The sequence below is a fragment of the Toxorhynchites rutilus genome, chromosome 1 (genome assembly GCF_029784135.1).
Source record: "Toxorhynchites rutilus septentrionalis strain SRP chromosome 1, ASM2978413v1, whole genome shotgun sequence".
NCBI lineage: Eukaryota > Metazoa > Arthropoda > Insecta > Diptera > Culicidae > Toxorhynchites > Toxorhynchites rutilus.
In genome coordinates, this window is record NC_073744.1 from 75819946 (window position 1) to 75847277 (window position 27332).

At 36.3% G+C, this 27332-nt stretch overlaps 2 protein-coding genes across 3 annotated transcripts in view; one reads left to right on the plus strand and one right to left on the minus strand.

Annotated features, from left to right (window-relative positions):
* LOC129771336 (brain tumor protein-like) overlaps nucleotides 1-27332 on the minus strand; it is a 58971-nt gene that overhangs the window by 15319 nt on the left and 16320 nt on the right. For both annotated transcript variants that reach the window (XM_055774881.1, XM_055774888.1), the window contains exon 6: nucleotides 1-26394. This exon is cut by the window's left edge and continues 15319 nt beyond it. In XM_055774881.1, coding sequence (XP_055630856.1) covers nucleotides 26290-26394 — 105 coding nt within the window. In that variant the 3' untranslated portion in view covers nucleotides 1-26289. The remainder of the gene's footprint in view (nucleotides 26395-27332) is intronic.
* Nucleotides 12602-14815, plus strand: LOC129771349 (jerky protein homolog-like). The gene is made up of 2 exons (XM_055774901.1): nucleotides 12602-14020; nucleotides 14170-14815. Exons 1-2 carry the CDS (start codon nucleotides 12921-12923, stop codon nucleotides 14723-14725), a joined length of 1656 nt encoding a protein of 551 aa, XP_055630876.1. The 5' UTR covers nucleotides 12602-12920; the 3' UTR covers nucleotides 14726-14815.

Sequence of the window (27332 nt, forward strand, 5' to 3'; positions counted from 1 at the left end):
AGTCTACATGAGACAGCCGCCAGGTTTTGAAGTATCAGGAGGAGATAATCTCGTGTGCAAGCTTAAACGAAGCATCTACGGATTGAAACAATCCGCTCGCTGCTGGAGTGAAAGACTCTCGGAGGTACTGACGGAGTTACAATTCAAGCGCAGCTCAACTGATCAGTGTTTATTCTACAAGACAACAGCAGAAGAAAAGACGATTTTTGTTCTCGTATACGTGGATGATTTACTTGTTGCGGCGTCAGATCAATCTATGATCGACACGGTTTACAGTGGATTGCAGAAGTATTTTGAAGTGTGTGATCTCGGGAAAGCACACTATTTCCTAGGTATGGAGATAGATCAAAAGGATGGAATATATTCGATTAGTCTTAGTAGTTATATCGAGAAAACGATCGCTAAATTTGGAATGACAGATGCTACGTCAGGAAAAGCAACAGGCGCATCACGCCACGTTTCGCGCCAATGAACGAGTTGATAGCTAAAACTAATAATCAGCATTTTTAGGCTATAAAAGAGTTAGCGCCATGTGGCTCAATCTCTTTTTCGCGTGTAGATCGGTGCAGTGAGGTTTAAGTATTTGACTTTAAGAAAAGTGAATAATAAAGTGTTTTTTAAAAACTCGTTTGTTCAAAGAACAAACATAACTGGCGCAGCGCGGTGCGGATAAGTATCGAAGTGAACTAAAAGAGACCCAGCGACAGGAACCGAGAAAAGCCACGTCATCCAACAGGGGATTAATCACCAGGAACGACGCTTCATCGAGGAACGACAGCTAAGGCCCGCTTCGATCTTGTGAACACATGTGGAAAATAATAACGTAAGTCATTTTTATCCTTTTACTGTGGAAAAATTGCAAAAGCAAGAAAATGCCTAGCAACCGATCAAGTGAAATTGAGCAGCTCCAAGCTACTGTGGCTGAGCTCCAAGAAATGCTGCTTAGCAGTGGAAGACAGTTTGACAATTATAGACTGCCTGACCCGATTCGAAACATGTCTGAATTCACAGGCATCAAAAAGGAATTACCTGCCTGGCTTGAAGAGCTAGAAGAAATATACCAAATGTACTTAGTGAAGGGAGACAACAACGCTCCCGACACGATACCCAGCCACTATATGAGGGCTATTAAAAATAAAATAAAAGGTGATGCGCGCACCGTTCTATGCGCAAACGGAAATCCTAATACCATACCTGGCATAAAACGGGTTCTGTCGGAAATTTATGGCGATCAGAAAGATCTAGCCACAAACTTGTCTCACCTATTTCACATGAAACGAGGTGATAGAAATAACCATAAATTTTATACGGATGTAAAAGAATTATCCACAAAAATCAAGATGAACCTATCGCTTAATCCACTGCAAACAAATGATCTGATTGAAATACTAATAGTTACCAAATATTTAGACAACATAGGCGAGCCACTCGCATCCATAATAAGACAATCCAAACCTACCACATTAGAAGATGCATACCAATCGGTATGCATCAACCAAAACGCTGAGGTGCGAAATCGCCCATCATACAGTAAATTCCCACGACAAAAAGACAACTACAAAGACAAACCGAACAGCAACGGCGAAGCGAAATCCAATCCCCCTCGCTTCAAACCCGCGGCAAAACCATTTCATAAGAACAAAGCCGAAGTTCACAATAACGAAGTGAACGACGACATCGACAACGACAAAGACAATGACGATGACGATGACACTGCAAGCGAAACAGGAGACGAAATAAATTTTCAAACCGTTCGTGTAGCAAACATGCCAACATGAACTTTATTCCATACCTGCGCCTGTCCACCACGAAGGGATATTTAAATTTCCTAGTGGATACGGGCGCTAATAAATCATACATCAACCCTGAGCACGTTAATATATCGACAAAAATTAAACGACCAGCCGTTATAAATAACAAGAACGGAAAGTTTCTTATAGATCGCGTGGTAAACACAAATTTGCTCCCGGAAGTATCCGATGAAAAACTTCCGTACTATGTCTTCAGATTTCATGATTTCTTTGACGGCCTTATAGGCTATGAAAATTTAGCTGCCATGGGTGCGGTAATCGACACCTCCAGAGCATTTGTTACATTTAGTAATCGTAGATACACGGTGTCAAAATATTTCCCCACTTCTATCAATTTCCACGGCACCGATGAAAACCTATTCGAAATCTGCACCACAACGAACGGCTCATTTTTAATTGATAAGGAAATCAGTTTGAATCCTAACGTAATTTTAAAACCAGGCGTTTATGAAGCAAATAATTATAAAGCTTTCGTGCATCTAACCAAGAAAGGTGAACAAGGCCACACGGCACTTCAGCCATTCCCTAGTGACGCTTTCGAACTAGAAATCAATCATCAGAAGGTAAATCCTCGTTTGAATTTCCCATCAGAACACCTGAATAACGAAGAGAAAAATGCTTTGATCAAAACACTCAGATCATTCAAAGACGTATTCTTTGCGGATGATGAAAAGCTAACCTTTACACACGAGGTAAAGCATTCTATTAATACAACGGACGAAAAACCCATCCATCAAAAAACATATAAATATCCTTACCACCTCCGTAAGGAAGTTTCAACCCAAATTACAAAAATGTTGGAAAACGGTATAATTAGAGAATCCTCTTCACAATGGACCTCCCCCATCTGGGTCGTACCGAAAAAACTCGACAACTCTGGGAAACGAAAATATCGCATTGTTGTCGATTATAGAAAATTGAATGAAAAAACCCCGGCGGATCGATATCCGATTCCTGAGGTGAGCGAAATCTTAGACCGACTAGGAAAAGCTCAGTATTTTACAGTGCTCGACTTAGCTAGTGGTTTCCACCAGATTGAAGTCGACCCTAAAGACATCCCGAAAACCGCTTTCAATATTGATAATGGCAAGTACGAGTTTCTTCGTATGCCATTTGGACTGAAAAACGCGCCTGCGACTTTTCAGCGTCTTATGGATACAGTGTTGAGAAAACATTTAGGGATCCGATGTTTCGTCTATATGGACGACATCATCATTTACAGTACTAATCTTCAAAGTCATTTAGAGGACATCAAAAAAGTTCTCCAAACCCTTAGGGATGCGAACTTGAAAATTCAATGTGACAAATCCGACTTCCTTCGAAAGGAAGTAGCTTTCCTAGGACATGTCGTCACAATAGACGGGGTAAAACCCAATCCTAATAAGATAGAGGCTATAAAGTCTTGGCCTCTACCAAAAACCTCCAAAGAATTAAAATCGTTCCTCGGAACTATAAGTTATTATAGACGATTCATTCCTAAATTCGCCCATATTGCAAAACCCATGACTTCAAAACTCAGAGGTAAAAATAAAATCATCGATATTGATCATGATTACGAGAGAGCATTTGAAGAGCTAAAAACAATCATGACAACAGAAACACTTTTGGCTTACCCTAACTTCGATAATCCGTTTATTCTTACAACGGACGCATCAAATGTTGCCATTGGGGCAGTTCTAGCTCAATTACATGACGGAAAGGAACGGCCTATTGCATACCTATCCAGGACATTGAGCAGAGCTGAAGAAAAGTATTCAGCCACGGCGAAAGAGCTTTTGGCCATTTATTTTGCTGCCAAAACCTTTAGACCGTACCTTTATGGTAGAGAGTTCACGATTTATACGGATCACGAACCTCTTACAAAGGAATTAAAGTTAACAGATTCCACGGGAAGAGTTACAAGACAAAGGCTCTACTTGGAACAATTTGATTTTAAAATAATTTATAAGAAGGGCAAGCAAAACGTTGTTGCTGATGGCCTTTCAAGGATTCCACGCACAGAATTGAACCTAAACGAAGAACTATCTAATCAATTTTTCGATAATGACCCGATCTATGGACCAGAGATCATTAATAAATATGCGAACCAACTACTTATTTACAGAGCAGATGATGCTGCAAAGAGTCCATACCTTGCGTGTATGGTTTTTCCAAACCATTTTCGTCATGTATTTCACAAACCTGACTATACGGAAGACGACATAAAAGACATTCTGACAAGACACTTAGATCCGACGAAACTAAATGGTATTTTTGCCGACCTGAATATTGCCCGAATGTGCCAACACATTATCGATACAAATTTTAAAAATATTAAAGTTCATTTAACTAATATCAAACTTCCAGATTTAATTTCAGGTACCGATCAGAACGAATTTATAAGAAAATGTCACAGCTTCAATCATCGTGGATACAAACTAACATACGAGGAAGTACAGAAGTCAGTCTTCTTTCCCCGCATGTTGGCTAAAGTGAAAGAGTTCGTCAAAAACTGCGAATCTTGTAAATTTGCTAAGTATGAACGAAGACCATTCGTTATACCTCATTCTAGACGAATCTACAATGGACCATTCGAAAATGTTTTCATAGATGTCTTTATAAAGGAGACTGAAAAATTTCTTACTGTTGTAGATTCATTCTCAAAATTTGCACAGATTTACAAGATCATGCATGAGACAACAGATGAAATTCAAGAAACACTAATAAAATACTTCAAAACGTTTGGCATTCCCAAATTAATTACTTGTGATCAAGCCACAAGCTTTCGAAATTCAAAATTCAAAGAATTTTTGGAAAATTATGGCATCTCCTTGCATTTTGCCAGCTGCAGTGACAGTAATGGTATCGTGGAACGATTCCACAGTACTTTGCTAGAAATGTACATGGCCAATCAGAAAAAAGTAGAGAATCTAAATTTATACGAAGGTCTTGCCATGATCACAGCGATTTATAACGAAACCAAACATTCGTCAATAAATTTAAAACCGAGAGAAGTTATTTTCGGCACTTGTAGTTCTCTCAATCCAATAGAAATCAACCTATCAAAACAAAAAACATTACAAAACGCAAAGGACTCATTAACGAATCAGGCACACAAACAAAATTCGAAAATACCTTTAGTAACTAAAGAAGAATTCAAACAACTAAACAAACAAAGATTATTGGTGAAAGGCAAAGCTAAGCCCACACCTAGAGGACATAGATACAGACTAATAGACATTACAAATGAGACAGAAAAAACAGTAACCGACCAGGCCGGAATTAAAACACATAAAAAACACATTAAGAAAAACTTTACAGATAACTAAGACACAGACTTTTCTATTACAGACTATGGCTCTGGCTTTGGACAACGACGAATGGCAAAATTTTAGTACACGATTTAGACAAGAGCCCGGTAGCAATCATACATTTAGGAAAAGCTTATGTAAGCAACAATTATTTTAGGATACTGCACCGAGTAGATCTCATTAAATTACAAAACTCTGTTGAAACACTTTTATATCATGCAAAAACAAATATAGATTCAGCTGATTTCCTAAGCGTATTAATTCAAACTAAAGTAACGAAACTAGAACAGACATTTTTGAAATTAAAACCCTCTACTAGAGTTAGAAGATGGGAAAAACTAGGTTCACTTTGGAAGTACATTTCAGGTAGCCCCGATGCAGAAGATTTAAGGATTATAAACTCAACTTCAAATAGTCTGATAAATGCGAATGAAAAGCAAATCAAAATTAATCACATATTCGAAGACAGAATTAATAAATTAACAGAAAAAGTGAATAACGTAACAATAATACTGAATAATACAGCATTGAAAAACGATAAGGATTTCAGATCAGTAGGTTTGCTCTTTTGCTTAGATGAACTCACACAACAATTAGAAGATTTAGAGGAGGCAATAGTTTTGGCTCAACACAACATCCCAAGCAGCAGAATTATCAATGCAGAGGAAATCACGAGAATTCATCATCTTCTGGAAGGAAACAATTTTATAGCAGGAGCCTTGGACTTCGCTAGTGCATACGTGGTTTCATCCAAGGAATCCATTGCCTACATACTGAAGGTACCACGAATCAAGGATGCTGAATATGATCTCAACTTCATCGAACCAGTTATCTTCAATAACTCCCGTATATCCATCTCAACCAACTATTATCTACAAGGTCCGTCATCTTTTGCGCTAAAATCCCTCTGCGAAATGAGTAGAAACGTCTATGTATGCTCAAGTACGCAGCTTGAACCAATAACCAAATGCATTCAACAATTGATGAGAGGTGAATCAGCTACATGCCCAATGGAAAGAACCTACACCAATGGTATTATCAAACGAGTCGATGACTCAAACGTGATTATCAATGACGCGGAAATATCAATAACATCGAACTGCTCATCGAATCATAGAAAACTTAAGGGATCTTTCCTCGTACAGTTTTCAAACTGCACACTTTTTATCAACGACGAAATGTACTCCAACATTAATAAAGAAGTTCAACTGGCATCATTCGTTCCAACAACGGGATTGACGGTAAATCTTACTACGATTACAAACAAATTCCCTATAGAATACTTACAGAAGTTACATCTGGAACAACGTGGTCATATCAAACACATCAATCTAAGGACAGATAACATCCAATGGAAACTCGAACTCTTTGGGTGGACATCGTTTGGATTCGGTTCAACAATAACAATTATTTCCATCGTAGCTCTATCATTTTGGATCTGGAATAGACTCCCATCGAGATCATCAATGTCGCATCTAGAGGAACTTCAAAGTCATCAGAACCCGGAAGAACCATCGGAACCTAACAGACAAACTCGCCCGAAGATCACTATGGTACCGCAAGCATAAATCCAGAAAACAGAAAGCCGAGGACGACTTTCATCCCAGGGGGAAGCCGTCAGGAAAAGCAACAGGCGCATCACGCCACGTTTCGCGCCAATGAACGAGTTGATAGCTAAAACTAATAATCAGCATTTTTAGGCTATAAAAGAGTTAGCGCCATGTGGCTCAATCTCTTTTTCGCGTGTAGATCGGTGCAGTGAGGTTTAAGTATTTGACTTTAAGAAAAGTGAATAATAAAGTGTTTTTTAAAAACTCGTTTGTTCAAAGAACAAACATAACTCTAAAACAAGCCGAACGCCCATGGATATTGGTTATCCTCAGTCAACGGAAACCAGCTATTCGCTACAGGATGGTGAAAGATATAGGAGCTTGGTAGGTGTTCTTCTGTATATCGCAGTTACATCTCGTCCCGACATAGCCAACACTGTTGGGATTCTAGGAAGAAAAGTGAGTTGTCCTACTGAATCAGACTGGACAGCAGCTAAGAGAATGTTAAGATATCTGAAGGCAACGCGAACGTGGAAACTTGTGCTGGGTTCGTCTCAGAAAGCAAAAGAGAACCTCGTGGCGTATTCGGACGCTGATTGGGCCGGAGACAGCTCGGATAGGAAGTCAACGACTGGCAGTATTATATTCTTCAATGGTGGCGCGATTAGTTGGACAAGCAGGAAGCAGAACTCGGTGACCTTGTCTTCAAAGGAAGCCGAATATTGTGCATTAAGTGAAACATGCCAGGAGCTTCTCTGGATACGCAGATTGCTAAAAGATTTCAACGAAGAACAAAATCATCCAACAACGGTATTCGAGGATAATCAGAGCTGCTTGAGCTTTGTTAGCTCGGACCGTTTGAGTAAGCGATCTAAACACATAGAAACTCGCCAGCATTTTGTTAGAGATCTGTGCGATCGTCGTGAGATTCGATTGGAGTATTGTCCTACGGACTCTATGATTGCGGACATCTGTACAGAACCACTGGGCACCAAGAAGCATCAGATGTTCTCGGAAATGCTGGGACTTACAGAGTGAAGAGTTGAAGATTGAGGAGGAGTGTCGGAGTGTAACAATCATCAACACTTACGGACCACCCTGTGTCGAAATACGGTGAATACAAAACATTCCACATATCGGGCAACACTTTTTGCTCGTCAGAGGAGCCAGTTTCTTTACATATCATCTATATTTTTTCATTCCAAAACTACATGTGCTCGAGTCAAGTTCGTCCAAATAAATATACTTTTATTCTTTATACCGCGTGTGTTTCTATAACGATAAACGTGTTTTCCCACTGTTCTTCATTCTCCCACAACTTATACTTCTGAAACCGTGAAACCGTGGATCGATCTCGATCGTTAATGATTGTTGCGTGGAAGTAGCTATTCTATAACAACACAAATATGGTCAATTGGAGTCCTGAGTTTGGAACTCACGATCGATTACTTAGTAGGCGAACACGCAACCAGTGTGGCTTCGAAGACCCCCTTAAATTGAGCTTTGGATAAAAAACGAGTGCCAGAACAGGCAGCACAAAGTGACTTTGTTGCAAGGTAGTGCTCCACCACATAATAAAAATCCGGTCACGGAAACGGTTGATGCGGTTTTATTCAGAAGTTCATTCACATGCAGCTTACATGGCTCCTTCCGACCATCTATCTGCATCGTTGAGACACACTTGCTAAACAACGCTTCAGTTCTTAAGAAACTGTGGTAAAATAGGTTGATGAATGGTTTTCTTCTAAAAGAGAACATTTTTTTGGTGTTTCATAAAATTGCCAGAGAGATGGGAAAAATGTATAGCATTCGATGGAAGATACACTCGACAGACAATTGAAGGAACAGATAATGAAATGCTGTAACATCATCTAAGAGCATTTTCTTTAAGATATTATACGAACAAATTTATATTTCTGTCTATATGTAGTGAACAAAAATATTGGGATGAAAATAAAAAAAAACGATTTTTTTCTGTTTTTTTCAATGATTTTGTGTTCTAACACAATTGTTTGCCAACTAAGTCAATAACAAATCCAATTAACTTTATCAACCAGCATAAAAAGGAAAGCTACGAATCGTTCATCCCGAGGGTACGCATAACATTTTGTACTGTACTTCTGGTACAATTTACGATGAAGTGCTCCTCAAATTTATCCCAAACTCCAAAAACTTGTGTTAGTTCACAAAACCTCTGAAAAAACGGAGAGAAACCGACATTTTATTTATTACCGATATTTTTGTCCACTACCTACACACAACAAGATGGAAATTTGTTCAAATCACCTAAAAAACTCGACTTCATATTCTGTACTTTTAATTTTTTTGTCGATTGTACTTTGAATAAAGATTATTTCTTTTTATCGCAATAAACGTGTCTGTCTCTTTTTTTGAATACTAGCACACGGTTTAGCTGAGCTTGAACTTCATCATTTGCAAAGAAATGTGGCTAAAATGATTTACTGGTTTACCTTGAGAGCTCTTATTGTTGGAAAAATAGCATTGAATGGCACCACACAGTAACTTTTATGATTCATTAACATGTGCATTCCCGCATTTCCCAACCAAAAACGATTCGGCTTCACTAAAATCGGCACTAACAGAGAAATCTTCCGCACACTAGATCCTACTGCAAACTTTTTCTACAATCGAATTGAAATAATTTCGAAACACATTCATTCGCTCAAATTGTGGAGAAAGATAGCTGATTTAATTTTCTTGTGTACTGCTTTTTCTTGGCTTACGTTATTCAATAGCAAACATCATTTTTTGTTACGTTAAAATATGTTGATCTCTCGTTCAATTGTTATATTGTAATGTCTCATTATGAGTGTATATTTTTGTTTGTTTATGTTTTAAAACGGGTTTGTTCACGGGTAAAAATTGTTTGTATACATATTCATTTTTGTTGTTTTTGTTGTTGTTGGGAGGAAGGGATTCTACTAATACGCGCCTAATACATACTGCCCTCAATAATTGGTTTGGGGAACTCTATCACCTAAAAACATACTACAAAATTATGTTTTTTTTTGTTTTTTGTTTTCCTTCAAAATACTTTTATTATTTTTTATGTACTATTTTGTTGTTTTTTTATCTGTGTATAATAAATACGTGTATATAAAAGACAAGGCATAATAATATTCCAAACACAAAAGAAAAGATTTTTCTATAAAATGGGTTAATAAAACAAAATACAATTACGTCGTAAAGCAGGCTGCTCTGTCATCTTAATTGTAATTGTAAAATGTACGCGTGTAATTGGTGTGTATACGACTATAGTATATATATATATATAAAGTGACCTCTATAAAAGTTTCCAGATGACTTCGCTACATTTTCTCTCTCAATTTCGTGTGTTTTGAACCAGCTACAATTACAGCGTTGTTTTGGATTGTTTTTGTTTTGTTTTGTTTTTTCTTTTATTTTTGTTCGAAAGGGAAAAGAAGCGCCTTATAACCGCTTGGGCTTTCCTATATTATCTATTAGACGCTGTGTGTATTGTTTATTTGTTCTTGCTCACTTGAAACGCTTCCTGCTGTTCCTTCTACTGTTAAAAATAACAAATAGAAAGATGCAAGACGGGTATTATTGTTTTCTTAGGTTTCACAATACTGGATAGTTTACATTTTAGTCAAAACGGTAGCTAGTATATATATATAAAATAAAAGATGGCATTCACTATAGCTTTTGGGTCACACTCGTGATGGCAAACAAATTTGTATGATCCATAGGATAATTTTAGTCTTGCAACATGCGGAAACAAAGTGACCTTTTTATATACTGTATTTTCTCATAAATTTTCGTTTAATCTTATTTTGTATAATTCTGCAAAAACGAGTGAAATTTCTCAAACTTTTGTTTTCTTGCTTTATAATAATATATTGTCTTATCTAAAATTACCTTTCTGTTCGAACGTTTGGTTTCAATATTATTTAGAAAAATCAGTTCTTCAAAAATGTTATCTACAAAATAGTAATACAAATATACAGATTCAGTAGGGGCACCTCGAAAGAAACGGTAACTAAAAAAGTAAAAATTTTAAACTTTACTCACTAATCATATACTAACCATACAATATTGCATACCCTTATCATTATCAAGTCCCATAAAAACTGTGGTTCACTGAAAAAAATAAGTTTGGTCTAAAAATAAGCTAATTTTATACCGCCAAAGCGACAATCAACTAGCTTGTGTCCTCCCTGTGCATAGATGAATTTATATGTGTACTTATGAAGAGAATAGGAAGACCTCGCAGAGTGTGTGTTCACGTGTAATTGTAAGTGCACTGTGCCTTTTCGCTGATTATACGTGATGGAAAAGAGGACTAACTTCAATTACTAAGTTTTCATAGTTGAAGTTCGTAGCTAGATGATTCGACAAAAAAAACAATTCAAAATAAAAAGTAACATAGGAAATGGTATTATGATAATATAATATAATATTATAATAACTGAATAAAAAATACTGCTTCACTACCCCTTTTATGTGATGAATATGTTCAATGCTTAAGAAATAATTCGGAGCAATCACAATCTTATCAAAAAATTCATCATGAAATACGCCCTTGTTACGATATTGAAATTAAATATGTATAGGAAATTAAAACCATTCCGCTAAACCGAATACTGATGAGTTGAAAGTTACGCTCAAAATTATGATGATTATCAATTTCGTCAAGGTGTGATCTATCGAAAATGGTGACATCTTTATAAAGCTCTGACAATACAGAAACGGTATACTTTTTTCGTCCAGTACAGCGTTCCCAGTAGTCGGTTCGGAAATCTTTGACATCAGTTTATCCACAAAGTATTTCTCCTGAAATCTTGTGTAAAACATTTAAATATATTTGATGTTTTCTTGAATTGCTCCTCGATGGAAAAAAAGAAGAGGATCAATTCTGCGCCCATATTGGGATTAAATGACAGCTCTGGTAAGTTTGAATGTGACCGTATCATGTCTCAAACAATCCAGAGAAGTTCCCATCATTGGTAAAACTTCGTCTAGCTGTTTTGCATAATCGTTGTTAACATTAGTTTAATTGGAATTCGTGCTGCGTAATGGAAGACACGTAAAAAAAAGGTTCCTATAAAAATGTTGAAACTCCTTAATATATGAGGTGGGTCCATCATCAAAAATCAAATTAATATTATAGCTCAAATAGAACAGGGTCTGGGTCCAGCATATTCGAAAACGAAACATGAAAATCAACTCTCCTCTCAGTCTCTTCGCTTAGAGCAGGACTACTTCCATAACGTCCTTCTTATCTTGCTACTGAGTCACAACGAACGCATTCGTCCCCAAACATGACTCATTTATCAGTTATCCTTGCTCTCAACGCTCGTCAATTCATTTCAAGTTGAAGCAAATGGTTGTTCTAATTGGCAGGCGAATAAATACAAATCTGCCACTCCATTCAACCTGGATTCACTCCACGCCGACATGTATCTTGTTGCCCGCGTACACAATCTTATTCTAACGTCCATATAAAGTGAAACGAATACTTGGTTTCTGATGCAAAAAAGTTGTTACGACGGGTAAACGATGGAGTCACCCATTAATGAATGGATTTGCATTTTTCTCAGTGACATTTGGATAGTTTTTCTCCAGCGTCTGATATATTTTATTCACACAATCAACGACTATTTTCATTTCCATGCGCATGTGTTTTCCTGAAAGCTTTATGATAGCTCACGGTCAACGATATTAAATATGATATTTTTTAGAACTCATTGCAATAAATATAAAAACATCAAGAGTTGTGTTCATGGTATGAATAAAATAAATTAGAATAGAGTTATATGGATTACCGATCAGAACGAATATTATCATTTAATAGCTCAATTTTGATTTTCGATCGATAAGCTCGATTGTGAAAAGCATCTGGCAACCATCACTTTCGTTCACTCGCGGCAAAACCAGGGGTGGCATTGAGCATTTCGAAACAAGCAACTCGTATCGAGAAAATTCGAACTCAAATCGTATTGGTTTTAGTATTACAGTCGAATTTCACTCGTTGCACTAAGCTCTTAGCCCAATTTGTGAACGACTTTCACTCGTTGGGCTGAACTGTCAAAGTCGAAAATCGATCGAGGGTCACACCGATTGTTTGTTGTTATGGGAAACGCAGAAAAGTTTTCACACCACTGACGTTTATTTCATTCGTGGTTGAGTTTCGTTCTAGGTTGGATTAATTGGTAAGTTCTTAATGAAGTTTGATATTAAAATTAGCGTAGATTTAATATACGTTCATTTCGATCGCCAGGCTCAAAATGGATGGTTTGCAAGGATCCAGTACGAACGTTAACCGGAAACGGAGGAGCAATTTCCTGACGCTGGTGGAGAAGGTTCGCATAATTGAAGATTTTGAAGCAGGATGTGGTACGCATGACTTTCTTGGGAAGAAGAACGGCGTAGGATCTTCTACGGTCACGAGAATAATCCAAAAGAAAGAAGCAATTCGTGAGGCGGTGGACAAGTTCAAGGAATATGGTGTAAATAATCGAAAAACATTGAAAGAGCAGACGTTCCCTTTGCTGGAAGAAGCTCTTTACATCTGGATTTTACAGCAGCGGCAGTCCAACATTTTGTTGACAGTGGATATTCTTAAAGCAAAGGCGGAGCTGCTGTTTAAGATGTTCCAGGACCGGGGGCTCTATGCGGTGCACGGTTTTTCTGCTTCGGATGGCTGGATGCATCGTTTTAAGCAGCGGTTTGGATTGCGCGTGAAAGCCGTAACAGGAGAAAAGGCATCGGTAAACGTTGAAGCGTACCTAAATTTCAAGAAGGTTCTACAGAAGAAGATTCAGGAAATGCAGCTATCACTATCCCAAGTCTTTAATGCAGATGAATCTGCCTTGTTCATCAAGCTCCTAGCCACACGCTCTGTCGTTACCTGTGATGAGACCGTGGCAAGCGGACGGAAGCAAAACAAGACAAGGTATACGTTTATGCCTTGCTCCAACATAGATGGTTCCCTAAAGCTTCCGTTGTATTTCATTTGCACTGCTGCAAAACCACGAGGAATCAACATCGAAGAACTTCCCGTTTCATATAATCATTCCAAAAAGGCTTGGATGACCAGACTGTTGTTCCGTCAATGGTTCCACGAAGAGTTTGTCCCCGCTGTTCGAAAATTTTCGGCCGAGAGAGGATTGGAGTCAAAGGCATTGCTGGTTCTTGATAATTGCACCAGTCATTATGACGTTGACGAATCTCTACAGAGTGACGATGGACTGATTCAAGTGATCTACCTCCCACCAAATGTAAATGCTGAATGCCACCCGATGGACCAATCGGTCATCAATGCAATCAAGCGAAAGTATAAAAGAAAACTGATGCTCGCATTAATTCTGGAAAACGAACACTTAAGGTAAATTTCCAAATATTAAACATTAAATTTTTGTAATTAATTCCAAATATAAACACAAAACTATGCGCACGATAGTTTTTCGTCTGTGCTTTTTCAAAATTTAAATTCAAATTCTAATTGAGGTTTTATTTATGTACTTTCCTCTTTAGTTTCGAAGAACGATTGAAGAAGATTAATCTTCAACAGTGTATTTCGTGGTTGGCAACCTCTTGGGAGGAGATATCTGACAAAACTATACGTAATTCGTGGAAGAAATTGATCGATGGTTTGCCGGAGGATGCTGTTAATGTAGACTCGAAAGCGGCCGATGATGACTTCAAAGCGCTTGTGTCCAGGATTGACAGTTTGGCAGGAACAAAAACATCTGAGCAAGATATTGATCTGTGGATCAAAGATCAGGTGTATGATGGTGATCATAATCCAGATTGGGTAACCAGTGAAGTGTTCTCTGATGACGAGATTTTGTCATCAGTTCTCAAGAAAGATCAACCTGAAATGCAAGAAGAATGGTTGGTAGACACAGAAGATGGAAGTAATTCGTTTGATACTTCCATTACTAGTACCGGAGATCCTGATTTTGGCGATGCAATCAAGTCAATTGATTGCCTAGTTCGCTATATGAAGCATGATGTTGCAGAAGTATGCCGTTTGAACGCGCTACGTTCGAAAATCACTGAAGTTGAATGGCTAAAACGAGCATGTTGAAGAACTCTACCATTTTGTTGAAAATGAATTTACGTGGTTTGTTTAATTTTGTTTGAAACGTTTAAAATAAATATTGTTTTTGTTGAATAATATTCGATTTTATTTATTTCAATGATTCATTTAAAATTTATTTTAAACCTAAAAATACCATCCACGAGCCCCTCGAAAAAAATTTTACGTTGTCAGAATTGACGTTTGTCTTCGATTTAGTTGGGCTATAGCCCAACGAACGGGAGCCCAACTAAATCGAAGCCCAACTAAAGATAGCCCAACGAGTGAAATTCAACTGTATATAGCTTTTTCAAATGAATGTTTTCAGTATACTAGATTTAGAGCAAAGTTTGTCTCGTAGAGAAATGTAAAATTTTTGGGTTTGTAAACAAAGCTAAGTTAAAGTGGTCGGAACGAACAAAAATCACTCGTTTCGAAATGCACAATGTCACCCCAGGGGTCGAAATCTTCGAAGATGAAAAATGCAAATCCACTCTCCTCTCAGTAGTTTCGCTTCGATTAGGACTACTTCGGCATTTGCCGTCAACATGATTTGAATTGTCTAGAAAAAGAATTGACTAACGTTGAGAGCGAGGATGAATGATGAACTATCTAGCAAATGGTTCTTCTAATTGACGTGACTAATGAGCACAGATTTGCCTCTTCATTCAACCTAACATCAATCCACACTTCTATTGCCTCTGACACGAATCTCGTTACTCGCATACGCAATCTGATTTTTACGTCCATATAAAGTGAAACGAAAACTTGATTTCAGATGCAAAAAAAATAGTTACTCCATCAATGCACAGTTTATGGTTTACCTCCGTGAACTCAAAACAACGAACTTAAACAGTTACCAGCTATGCTATAAAGGTCCTCGCGTTAGTATTAGTAAATAGCGTGCAGTTTGAGAAGAATTCTAAAAAAAAATTTAGTTCACTTTGTCTCCGAGTTCAATATTGTGAAAAAAAACATGCAGAAAAACGGGTTTATATCAACAAAATTCACAAATTTGTCAGTGTTTCTGAACACAACACTGTACGCTATTTTATATGTGTGAGTAATTTTCGTGTACGATACAAACGAATCTAGCTCACCTGTAGTCAGCGGCGTAGTGTGCGGCTGGCAAACCCGGCATTTGCCGGGGGCGCTGAGCCTTTGGGGCGCCAAAATCCAAGAATTTTCAATAACAATTTTTATCCCCGAATTATATTTCATATTTCAATTGAGTAAAAAATTGAAACACCCAACATCATATTACACCAATACCCTTTTGATTTGATTTGAAAAAAGTGGTATTCTTGGGGCGCCTTTTTTGTTAGTTTGCCAGGGGCGCTGTCTATCCCCTCTACGCTGCTGCCTGTAGTATATGTCAAACCACGTTGAACTCAAAGATCGATACATGTATACTTCACTTCAATATGCATTGAAGTCCATTTGACGGGAAAGAATGAAATTAAATAGTCGAGTCGCAGAGTGAGATAGCAACTAAACGCCCGAGTGACTATTGAGTCATAATGACGGTTAAACTGCTGGAAGAAGCCAAAACTCATTTTCAATTGAATACGAAGGCGAATTTCTTCATAGTTCGCAGACTATCCTCTGTTGAATATGACCTTGTCGAGCTCTAGGCAAAACACTCCACGAACGGAATGGAAGTTCCACAAGTTTTTCTAGTGGACCGATTTCAACCAATGATTTTTTACGTAATCTTGGATATATTTCCTGTCATCGTACGTAGGGTTTTTTTTAAATATTGATTTTTGACGAAATGGCGACATTTTTTGCAAAAAATTGCGTTTTTGCCTCAAAAATCGAGACAAAAACATTATTAAACATTACAACCAATATTTTATTTTTCAAAATGTAAAAAAAATCTTACGTACGATGACAGGAAATTTTGTGGAGAATCTGGGAAAAGTTATTTCATCAATACCGGATGGACCGTTCCGGAGGAAAAACTCCCACCAGTTTGCAAAACTTAGTTTCGAGAAAAACGCGTTTAAAATTTTGGATCCGCCTTCCCTACGCAAAGACTTAGGTCCACTAGTTGGCTTGTAACTTTGGAACGGAGCATCGGACAAAAACTACAGTAAAGTAGACATCCCAGATTTTTTTATTTTTTTTTTTTCAAAATTACATGGTGTACTACCCCTTTAAGAAGTTTGAAGGCCCAGATTGCGCAGGACCGGAAAGCAGAAATTGAAGATGAAAAAAAATTGTTTACAAAATATGGTTGCATGGCCATGAACGACGGAACGTATTGCCAGACAATTTACGATCAAATTCCTGGGCAGGAATTTCATATCTCGGTTGACCAGAACAATGGCTAGCAAACAAGTAAAGTCGAGAAATCGAATGTCCTCAAAAAGTTCTTGTCTGGTAAGCAATCTGCAGTTATGGACTGAAAAGCGAAACATTTATTACTTCCGGGACCATGAACCAGCAAATTTACCAGGAGTGCCGGAGGAGACTACTGCCTTTCCTGGAGAAACGTGAAGTGGATCGCCTATTCTAGCCGGATTTGAACAGACGCCACCATACTTTCCCAAGAAGACGAATTCGGAGCTAAGGTCAATTTAAGATTACTGATCAATCGTGAAGCACATACTGAAGAAAAAAGGTGGAACTGCAATTGAACTAGGACGAAATGAAAAAAAATGGCTAGGACGCGAATCGAACCGATCCCCCGGCATGATAATGTGTAACGCTAACCACTCGACCCCGGGAGCACTGATAAAATAATCATGATGGGCCTGATCACGAACAGATCACTTCACAGTGAAAACGAAAAGAATTTTATGCAAGGTTATATAGGGCCTGATCACGAACGTCACTTCACGGTGAAAACGAAATGAATTGTATGCAATTTGTATGGACTTCATTTCGTTTTCGCCGTGAAGTGACGTTCGTGATCAGGTCCAATATCTTCTAATGTATACCTGTTACAATGAACTAAAATAAAATGGATGTTTCAACCCCAACAAGATTTTCGGGTCCGAATTCGTACGCGTTCAACCTTTTTTTTCCTCTTGTTGTCCAATGCGTCCATTATTTTGAACTATTGTGGTATGCCCCATTTTTTATACTACGCTTCCAGTTTATCTACTGCTTATTGATGAAGAAGTAGATTAAAAGCTATAGTGAGGTAGGTGCCAATCAGGAATAATCTGTTTGATGAAATTTATAGTCCTGATCGGCGACACAGACCAAACTTCCTTGGGCTCCAGATTAGCCTTATTAAGGTGTTGAAGTCAAGACGCAAGAACGGCAACGTCAACAAACAGAATTACCGCTATCGTGTGAAGCCAAGCCAATAACATCAATGGTGATGTTATTCTCTCTCCGCAAGATGCATCATACTACTACTACATTTATCGCGAAATGGGATGGGCATAACTGTTCCATTGAATTCATGTGGCTTAACATCGCTGGATATTGTTTTAGGGCTATGTTAAATTTCAATTTATGGCAACTAATAAGAAGAGGCGCATATACATAGGGAAATCTAAGTTCATATCGATGCGATGGGCAGAGCATTTGGCAAGATTGCCGAACAGTAGCACTGCAAAGATGGTGTTCGCATCGAATCCGGTAGGAACAAAAGGAAAGGAGCCCAGCGAGCGAGGTGGATGGACCAGGTGGAGCAGGACTTGACAAGAATCGATGCGGGCGGCAGTTTAAGAACTGCAGCCATGAATCAGGTTTATTGGTGGAATATTGTGAAGAAGATCTAATCTCTCAAAGGGATGTAGTATCATCTATATAAATAAAAAGGATGTGGTGTCCGTTCCTCGCGATTTAACTTGAGAACGGGGCAACGGATTTGTCAACGGGCAGTCAGCATCAGGTTTATATGTCAACAAAGTTATGAAATAATTCGAAAAGATGGAAAATTGGAAGGTCATTTTTCAGCGAATTTTGTATATCTATATAAATAAAAATGATTTGATGTCCATTCCTCACGATTTAACTCGAGAACGGAGCAACAGATGTGAACATTTCTGTGGGAACTTGAGTGTCCTGGCTTATTTAAATGAAAATATCAATAGCTAGTTATAAATTTAAAAAATAAGTTCATCGCGAAACGTTGAAGTCATTTAATAAAAGGAAGACGAATCATTCGATCACCACTGTATTATAGCCATCCATCACTATATTATATCGCGAAAGATCGTCACCGCAACACAAATAGAAATTTAAAAAAATTCATAAACGTTTGGGTACGACAAACTCTAGCAAAATACTATAAAACTCAAATAAAACTCCAAAGTCAGAATAGTGTACCCCACCCGCTCATCGACTAGTCGAAAAAATAAATAAAACAATAACAAGTTAAAGTAAATAAATTGTAAACTTTATTTTCTCGAAATGATTGTATACTAGCGCGTTCACTATGTATATACGTGTGTATAATTAAAAAGTAAAAAGCAAAAAAAAACAAGTTTTAAAAATTGTGCAATAGGCACTCCAGTACTATGAATAAAGTTATACCTTTAATAAAAACGCATTAAACCACTATAATGTTACTCGTTGACAAGAGTGTAAAGTAGTAAATATATCATCACTTGTTTATAAAATAAAATAAGGCGGGAACATTTTTACAGATATATTCTAATATTACGGTCAAGCTTAAATAATTTCCTTGCCCTCATTATCGCCCATTCAATTGAAATTTATTTCAACTCGTTTTATGGTTTACTCTTTGTCGTGCGTTTTTTTTTCTGTAATAGTTTTCCTTATTTTTCCTGGATGGAATGAGAAATAACAAGTATTAATAATAAATATCATTACTATCAGAGTACAAGCCCCTGTTTGTATGCGATTTTCCGAACACTGCTAGATAAAGTGCTGCTACGGTTTTCTTTTCTTCTTTTTTGTTTCCGTTCGACGAGTTTCCAATCTTTTTGTTTTGTCTTAACTCACCCGAGCAACATGGTTTTTTTTCTGATTGATACGGAAAAGACAACATTCGATGAAATCTGCTCAAATCGCGGATGTAATCTGGACAAACAAAACGTGCACAAACTATTCACGGACAGTGTCTATTGATATTTCGTCAGATCTCATGGCATGTAATTGTTTTTTTAATGAGTAGCATAACTATTGTTCTGTATAGTCCTTTTGTAAATATAGGTATGTGTGTTGCTTTTTCCTTGATCTTGTTTATTTTCATTTACCAATTGGTCTTACTGTCGCGAAAAATACCTTTCACGTATGTTCTATATATGATGCATAATTATCTGCATTGTTATTATAAGAGCAATTCAATAATATTATGTAAATAGTTGTCTTGTTTATCAATAGTTTATTCGTCGTATGAGAAAAGGTATTGTTATTGTAAGTTATGTGATTCAATTGATTTTTTCCCTCCTTCCTTCCTATAGATTTCATCATGTTGCGGTAAAATATAGATGACGACTGGGATATAATTGTTTATTTTCTGTTTAAATATTTTGTCTACCTTCGTTATATAAATATAATTTTGTACATGTCTGTTCTATATGGGTTGTTCAAAATGAGAAATAAATATCAAACGTATGTTTTTGTTAACCAGTAAAAAAACAAGGAAACGGTTTTATCACATTGGCGAAGACTGTGTTTTAATCAAATTCCTTGGAAAGGATTGGTATGAGAAATATGATGTTCATAAATGCATTATTTTTTTCTTCAAATTAATCTAAAACATTAAACATCAATGAACAAATATGTGATGCTTTTCACTTGCGTTAGGTTCAATTTCTGTTAAGGTTGTTTAAATTAATGTCTCAATCGAAGGTAGGATTTCAATAAGTAGTACAGTGTTGAGAACAGTGCTGTAAGTTTTGTATATTTTTGTTGTTAGCAATTTCAACTTTCAGTTGTTTGTATAAATATGTATATAGGTGAGCATTTATTTTTCGTATTTCTTCTACATGGACTAAAGTGTAAACGAAACAACAATTTAATCTGTACGAAAAGTTTTTTTTTGTTTTATGTAGAATTTTTGCGCCTTGGTCACAATTGCTGTAAAATTATCCTATAAAATTATTAACGCGTCAAAAACCTCATCTTATCCACATAAATTGAATGATCAAATAAATAAATAAAAGGTGGATTTCAATCTGTCACAGCATATCAAATACCCACTACTAACACTACATCGGTAAACTTTTTGATTGTATTTGAGATGTACGAGAGTTCGGCTATTACTCATCAGATTACATTGAATACTCTGTCAAACATTCCTTGAAGACACTTTCAAACCTTTCTGACGTAGAAATTATTGTATACTACCGATTTCCGCATTTCGATATAGAATAAATACTTTACACATCGTTTCATTTTCTTTCTGCGACCAGAAATGGGGAAAAAAGACAATAAAACCTATCTATGTCTTTATCTTCCATCTATGTACTACATACATACTACTACCACTCCACACATCTTTCGGCCCACATTTGTAAATGTAAATACTAGTTTCGAACTTACTATTCTACGATTTCTAGAACAAAAAAAAACAATGAGACTATATCAATTAAGGAACACTACAGCCAAACATCATTGCTTATCGAGAGATAATTTGTATTTCTATCGGATCGAAACTCAAAAAAACACCACAATATACAATTGCGAATATCGTCCTGACTCTGTCTTCGTCGAAGTTTCACTTGCCTTTAATTATTATCTGTGTTTTGCTTCAAGATTTACTGTAAAATTGTTCATTAAAATATTGATTAAAAAACTGAAAAAAAGTATACGTTACAATCTGCTTTTAAAACATGGCACTGTTATTCCGTTTCATTAAGTTGTATAATTATAGTTCTTTGTGGCTTTTACGCATTCTTAAGATTATGTATTTAGAAAATATACTTTCCATGTTTGTGTTATCTCTGACCCTTGAGGTTCTCACACAATCTATTCAAACTTTTATCCGCTTGCGGTTTGAAAGTCTGAGTGTGATGAGACTCAATGAATTTCGCGAATTTAGACCAAACCATAAGCGAAAGACATGATGTCACAGAAAGTGCGATGAATATCTCGATAAACCTGATTAACACCTAGACGGTTAATTACAATTGACAAATTGGATTTAGATATGTTTCTAATGAAGTATTTTTCACCTTTTACACTAAAGACATGGATTTTTAACCTGTATTCCACTGATTACGCAACATGATTATCCGAAAAAAAATGATAATATGCGAATTCCTATTTAGCATCAAAGATACACTTGTGTTTGAGAATGATTCCTCTCCACGTCTAGAATGAAAAATAGCTAGCTGTATTTAGCTTCCTCTAGTATCGAACCCATGGGAATAGATGTTAGAGAACTAGCAAATGGGGTGTCGAACATTATTCAATGATGTAGTATATCACTTTCTCTAAGGGTAATCAATATGTACCCCACGTCTCAAGCACCCGTATAGATACAAAAGTGAACTTTTTTTAGAGCATGCATGACCCAAAAACAAAATTTAACTAGAAGATTGTTCCTGACAGCCTAGAATAATTGCCAATTAATCGCTTTTCTGTCACAAGTGCTCAAAGACTATTATTGAGAGCTAAGGTATCTTTATATTTCAGTATGATTTTATTCTCGGTCGTATAAGAAAAAACTCACTTCTTAACACTAAAATGTAAGGAACCGAAAAAAAACTACCGAAAGTCGATCTTCAATAATAAGACGTGTTGTTTGTTGGTCGTTGAATCTGTATAATAATGCTAGTTTGATACTTAGATCAAATGCATAATGCCGTGAATCCACAGTTTCGTTTCAGTATTGGTCTTTAAATTCATACTTTTCGGGTCCTGTTCCTTGCATTTTGGGTATATTGTTTGTTTGAAAAAATATTTTTGTTATACGAAAATATGTAATCATTTTCTTTTTTTTTTTTTGGTAAAATCACTCGATCTATACTAGGCTTTCGTTAGTAATTTATAATCAAGAAAAAAGAATCAAAAACTGCTCTACTCTTCTTTGCACTTTCTACAGTGTATTGGATGTTACCACTAATGATGTAAAAATGTAAAATATAAGGCAAAAAATATCATTTTAAATACGCGATATTTACTTTGGGTTGTTTTCAAATATTCATTCTCGATTTACTTTGTCACTCTTGAGTGTTTGTCTTTTTTCTGATGTTGTGTTATGAATTAGATTTGTTTGTTAAATATAAATGTATCTAGATTTTTAAATGCGATAAAAATTATAAGCGTGCAATTTAAACTAACAGGTTATAGCGTTTCTAGTTGCTCTTTAGTTGTTCGTGATCGTAGGAGCGGCAAAAACCACAACTTCCTTCGGAGAAATTCGTTGCTCATTAACATATCCATGAATCTATGCTTTTTAGTTGTCTTCTCAGGTAGCGGAGAAATCATAAGTAAATCTCCCAAAAAATATGTCTTTCTTGCGAACAACCAAGTTCTCCATCGATCGCCGCCAAAACGCATTAATTATGTATATTTAGTCAAATAAAATTGAGCGCGTTCTTCGAACGATGTAATCCTAGAGAAAAAAAATGAAAAAATACATACGTGACGAGTGAAGATGGCGAAAAGAATACCATCTTTCAAATATTTCTATTCGACCGGATATAAAATTTTCGCCGATATTTATCTTATGCGTAATATCTACAATTGAAATAGAGAAAAGGACAGTGCACAGTTGCCATCTAATCATTTTCTGGCAAATATAATATTGCGTCAACGAGTTGTGAACATGGGTTCTCTTTCACATTATCTTAATATATAGTAAGATTTTAACGTCTGTTGCATAACAAAACATGAAATTTGGAAAAAAAGGAATGAGAACGAAATGATTGAAAAGTTTTGCAACCTTTTTGTAGGAATAGGAAAATGGGTCCTCTTTGTAGTTTATGTCGTAATGTATGGCATCATGATATTGCATCAGTAACTAACTTGCTTTATAACTGTTACGCATAAAGTCAATTAACGTGAACTTTTTCAGCATGCTCGTCACACTAGCAGAGATTCGAATGTAGCGTAGATATAAACGAATATATAAAAAAAAAACTATCCTGATGTAGTTACTTTTTCAACGGGATTTGCTTCTGGTTTGGTTGCATTAAGATAAAAAAATATATATATATATATATATATATATATATATATATATATATATATATATATATGTATATATACTAAACTAATGATTAGAAAACGGAATTTTTTTCTCTTCTAGAGTACATTTTTGTGTTCATGATGAAAGAACTGTAAACAAAATATTTCTTCAATAATAAAACAAAAAAGAAAATGAATCACACGATAATCTATACGCCTAAAATTTTGATTTTCAAGCGTTAGCTTCTTCCCAGTATTCGCAATATACATTCGGTATACTCAGCTCTATTTGTTTGCATTTTTTTTATCAAAAACAATTAACGTTGTGTGTTTATTTTGATTCACAAAACATATTTGGAAATCGGAAGCAGTGATATTTTTTCTCATTCCAGTGATTTCACGTTGTAGCATATTAGACGTCGACAAACAATTTACAAAACGAATATTGATTTTTAAACTAATTATTTAAAATGGGCCAAACGCGCGGTTCACGAAAATTCAAAAATAAAAAAATTAATAAATGAACACTCCGAAATCATTTGAGCTAAAAAACTATCACTCGTCTCAATGTGAAGAATTTTTATCCTACGACGGTAAGTTCTTTGTTATAGAATCCGAACTCAGATTACACGAACTGTAAATCCAAAACTCAGGATGAGATTAAAATGAACATATAAATATAGAATGAAAAACTTTCGATAACTTTTACATTAGATTGAAAGACGGGCAAAATGCTGACAACCTAGTGAAGTACATAATCAAAAATTGCATGGTGCTATATAATCTTATTGTCTCATGCATGATAGAAAAAAATATCAATCAAAGTACAGTAGAACCCCTCCGATTATCCCCAGAATAGTCTGGCAAGGTCTTCGCGAATAACGAAAATCGTGGATAACGCGAAGAAGGACTACAAATGAGGTGCAAATACGAAAAAATATGTCAGCATGAAAACAATATTTTATCAATACAGAAATCATTGAACTGTTCATGTGTCAACGTAAACGCCATTATAAAAACAAAAGAGCATGAGCGTACCACTCACGGACATTCCGGGAAGTCCCATAGATTTACTATGGGATTCAGATGAAAGGACAGCGTTTTAAATATTGAACAAAACTAAATAATACGAAACATAGGCATTGTACTAGACATCAGTATAACAAAAGTCCTGGAAAATTAAATTGAATACAAGATTTCTATCAACGTGTGCTCATTACTATACATTGTTGCAAAAGATATGATACGAAGAGATGAATACTGCGATATACATTCAACATGTTTGTATGAGTTTTAATTAAAAGCTATATGATTCAAGAAATAAAAAAATAACATTACTAAACAACAGACAAATGATTTTTTTTTTCTCTTACTAAAAATCTATATAAAAAAGCTCCACCCTAATGGAATTGAGTCCTGCTTTAAAAAAGAAAAACACAGTATTAGTTTAGAACTAGCTTCTCGGATCAATGAATATGAAAGGATAATAAGAGCCAAAAATTCACGATGGAAAAAGTTATACGAATAGCAGAAAATATGGCGGCTCTATGAATGTATACTTCTATGTAAAATATGTCTTCTCTTGTATTATTCTACTTCGTTTGATCTGCTTTCAAAGAAATTATTCCTACAGTTCATAATATTAACTTTGTTGTGTATAATAATCATTTTAAAAATATTTACACGTTCGAAAGATTTGTTGTTTTGTAAAAAACAGGATTTGTTTGTTTTCCGTGTTTCTTCATTTTCATTTTTCTTCTATAAATAATCGCGCCTTTATGACAAAAAATGAAGGGTACGATACCACACTGCGTTTCAATACACTCACTCTTTCTCTCTATAGGAAACAACTTATTTGATAATACAGGTGTATCATTATTTGTTTAACAAATTTCGCAAATCTTACAGCTCGCTGTTTCTACAATTATGGTTTCTTCTTTATTAGTTTTTTTCGTTTTGAATTTACTAAAATTAAACATTATCTCGCTCTTGTTGTTGTAAAATAAAAATTGGAGATCATTCAGTTCTTCAGTTTTCAATAACAAATATTGTTTAAAATAGTATCATATTAGAATAAAATAATAAAATGTTGATAAAATGAAAAATTAAAATAATAATAGTATTGGTAAAAGAACATAATATCGTAATATCTCTTTTCCAAAGATGTTTTGTAAGGTTGTTTCCACAGGATGCCACACCTACCAAACAGCATAGATTAATGTATACATCTCCTCCTTTCGATTGCAACGGATTGCATGTGACGGGGTGTATTAGATAGATACGTGGGGTGCCATAAATGACATACTTGACTTGACGGTTGCTCTCTGAAGCGTATAAATGGATGACCTTAGCTTTCAGCTAGGTAATGAATCGATACATCGTGTTTTTTAATTCTGATTAACACATTCGCGCTGTCACACGCACTTTTCTCCAGTAGCCGAATCTGCCCAGCGCACTTACCTTGGTACCTAACGATTCGGCTTGAGAATTCTAGCTCCGGCGGTCAATCACTGAATGTAGAGAGTGTTGAGTACGAGTACGTGATGGTTATTTTTGGCAAGTGTCACGACGTACCCCTCGGAGGTAATTTTGAGCCCGCAGCATCGTGAAACCTAGAAAAAGCGACGAATAAGTTTTAAAAAATACTTGATGAACTATACAATCACAAACTTTCAGACCTGACGTTCTTTGCATTAATCATGACATGTTTATTCGGGAACCATATTTTGACTCGACCCTCTTCGATTTTTTAAATTTTTTGTGCATAAGGCGATAGCAAGTTGGAAGGCTCTTATCCTCCCATCATAGTAGAGCCTATGATACAACTGACCAGCAGTCGTCCCGGTCCTGTGTTTGTGTATGGAGACAGGGACTTCCACACTAACGCCACAGGCAAGTACACGTCCGATGTTCGCGTGCCGTTGGTTTTTCTACCGGATACCTCAAACGATTCCAGCAGACCGACACCGACTATTAATCCTTCCTCATCATCAGTTTGGACACCGAAAAGTATCTCCGAATCGACCGTAAGAACGTAAGAGGTTTACGTACCAAAAGCGATTACGACGTACTTGTTCTTACCGAAACGTGGTTACGAACCGATATTGATGACGCAGGAATAACATCTGCATACATACTTTTCCTATGCGACCGTAGTAGTCTAACCAGTAATTCTGATTTCGATTTGAGATTTCGACCGATTGAACGACACACTCACCAACATTGACTAGGACGGTATGATGAGCGACGGAACTGCAGATGAATTACTTTCGACCTTCTATAATAAGTTGAATCAAGTTTTAACTGAACACTGGCAAACCATGGTGGACTCCTGAGCTGCGACATTTACGCAACACGTCCAGAAAAGCACGCAAAAGATTCTTCCGAACAAAATCTGAGAAAGAGCACAACAACCTTTGCGAAATGGAAGCAAGTTATAGAGAACTCCTTCTGTTCTCCTACGAAAACATGTTTTCTATGGTACAATCGAATATGAAACGAAATCCTGAACTCTTCGGGGACTTTGTAAAAAAAAAACGGAGATCATCTA

Coding starts and splice junctions, on each gene's coding strand:
- LOC129771349 (XM_055774901.1), top strand. CDS start 12,921: ATGGATGGTTTGCAAGGATCCAGTACGAACGTTAACCGGAAACGGAGG. Junction 14,021..14,169: donor CTGGAAAACGAACACTTAAG/GTAAATTTCCAA, acceptor TTTCCTCTTTAG/TTTCGAAGAACGATTGAAGA.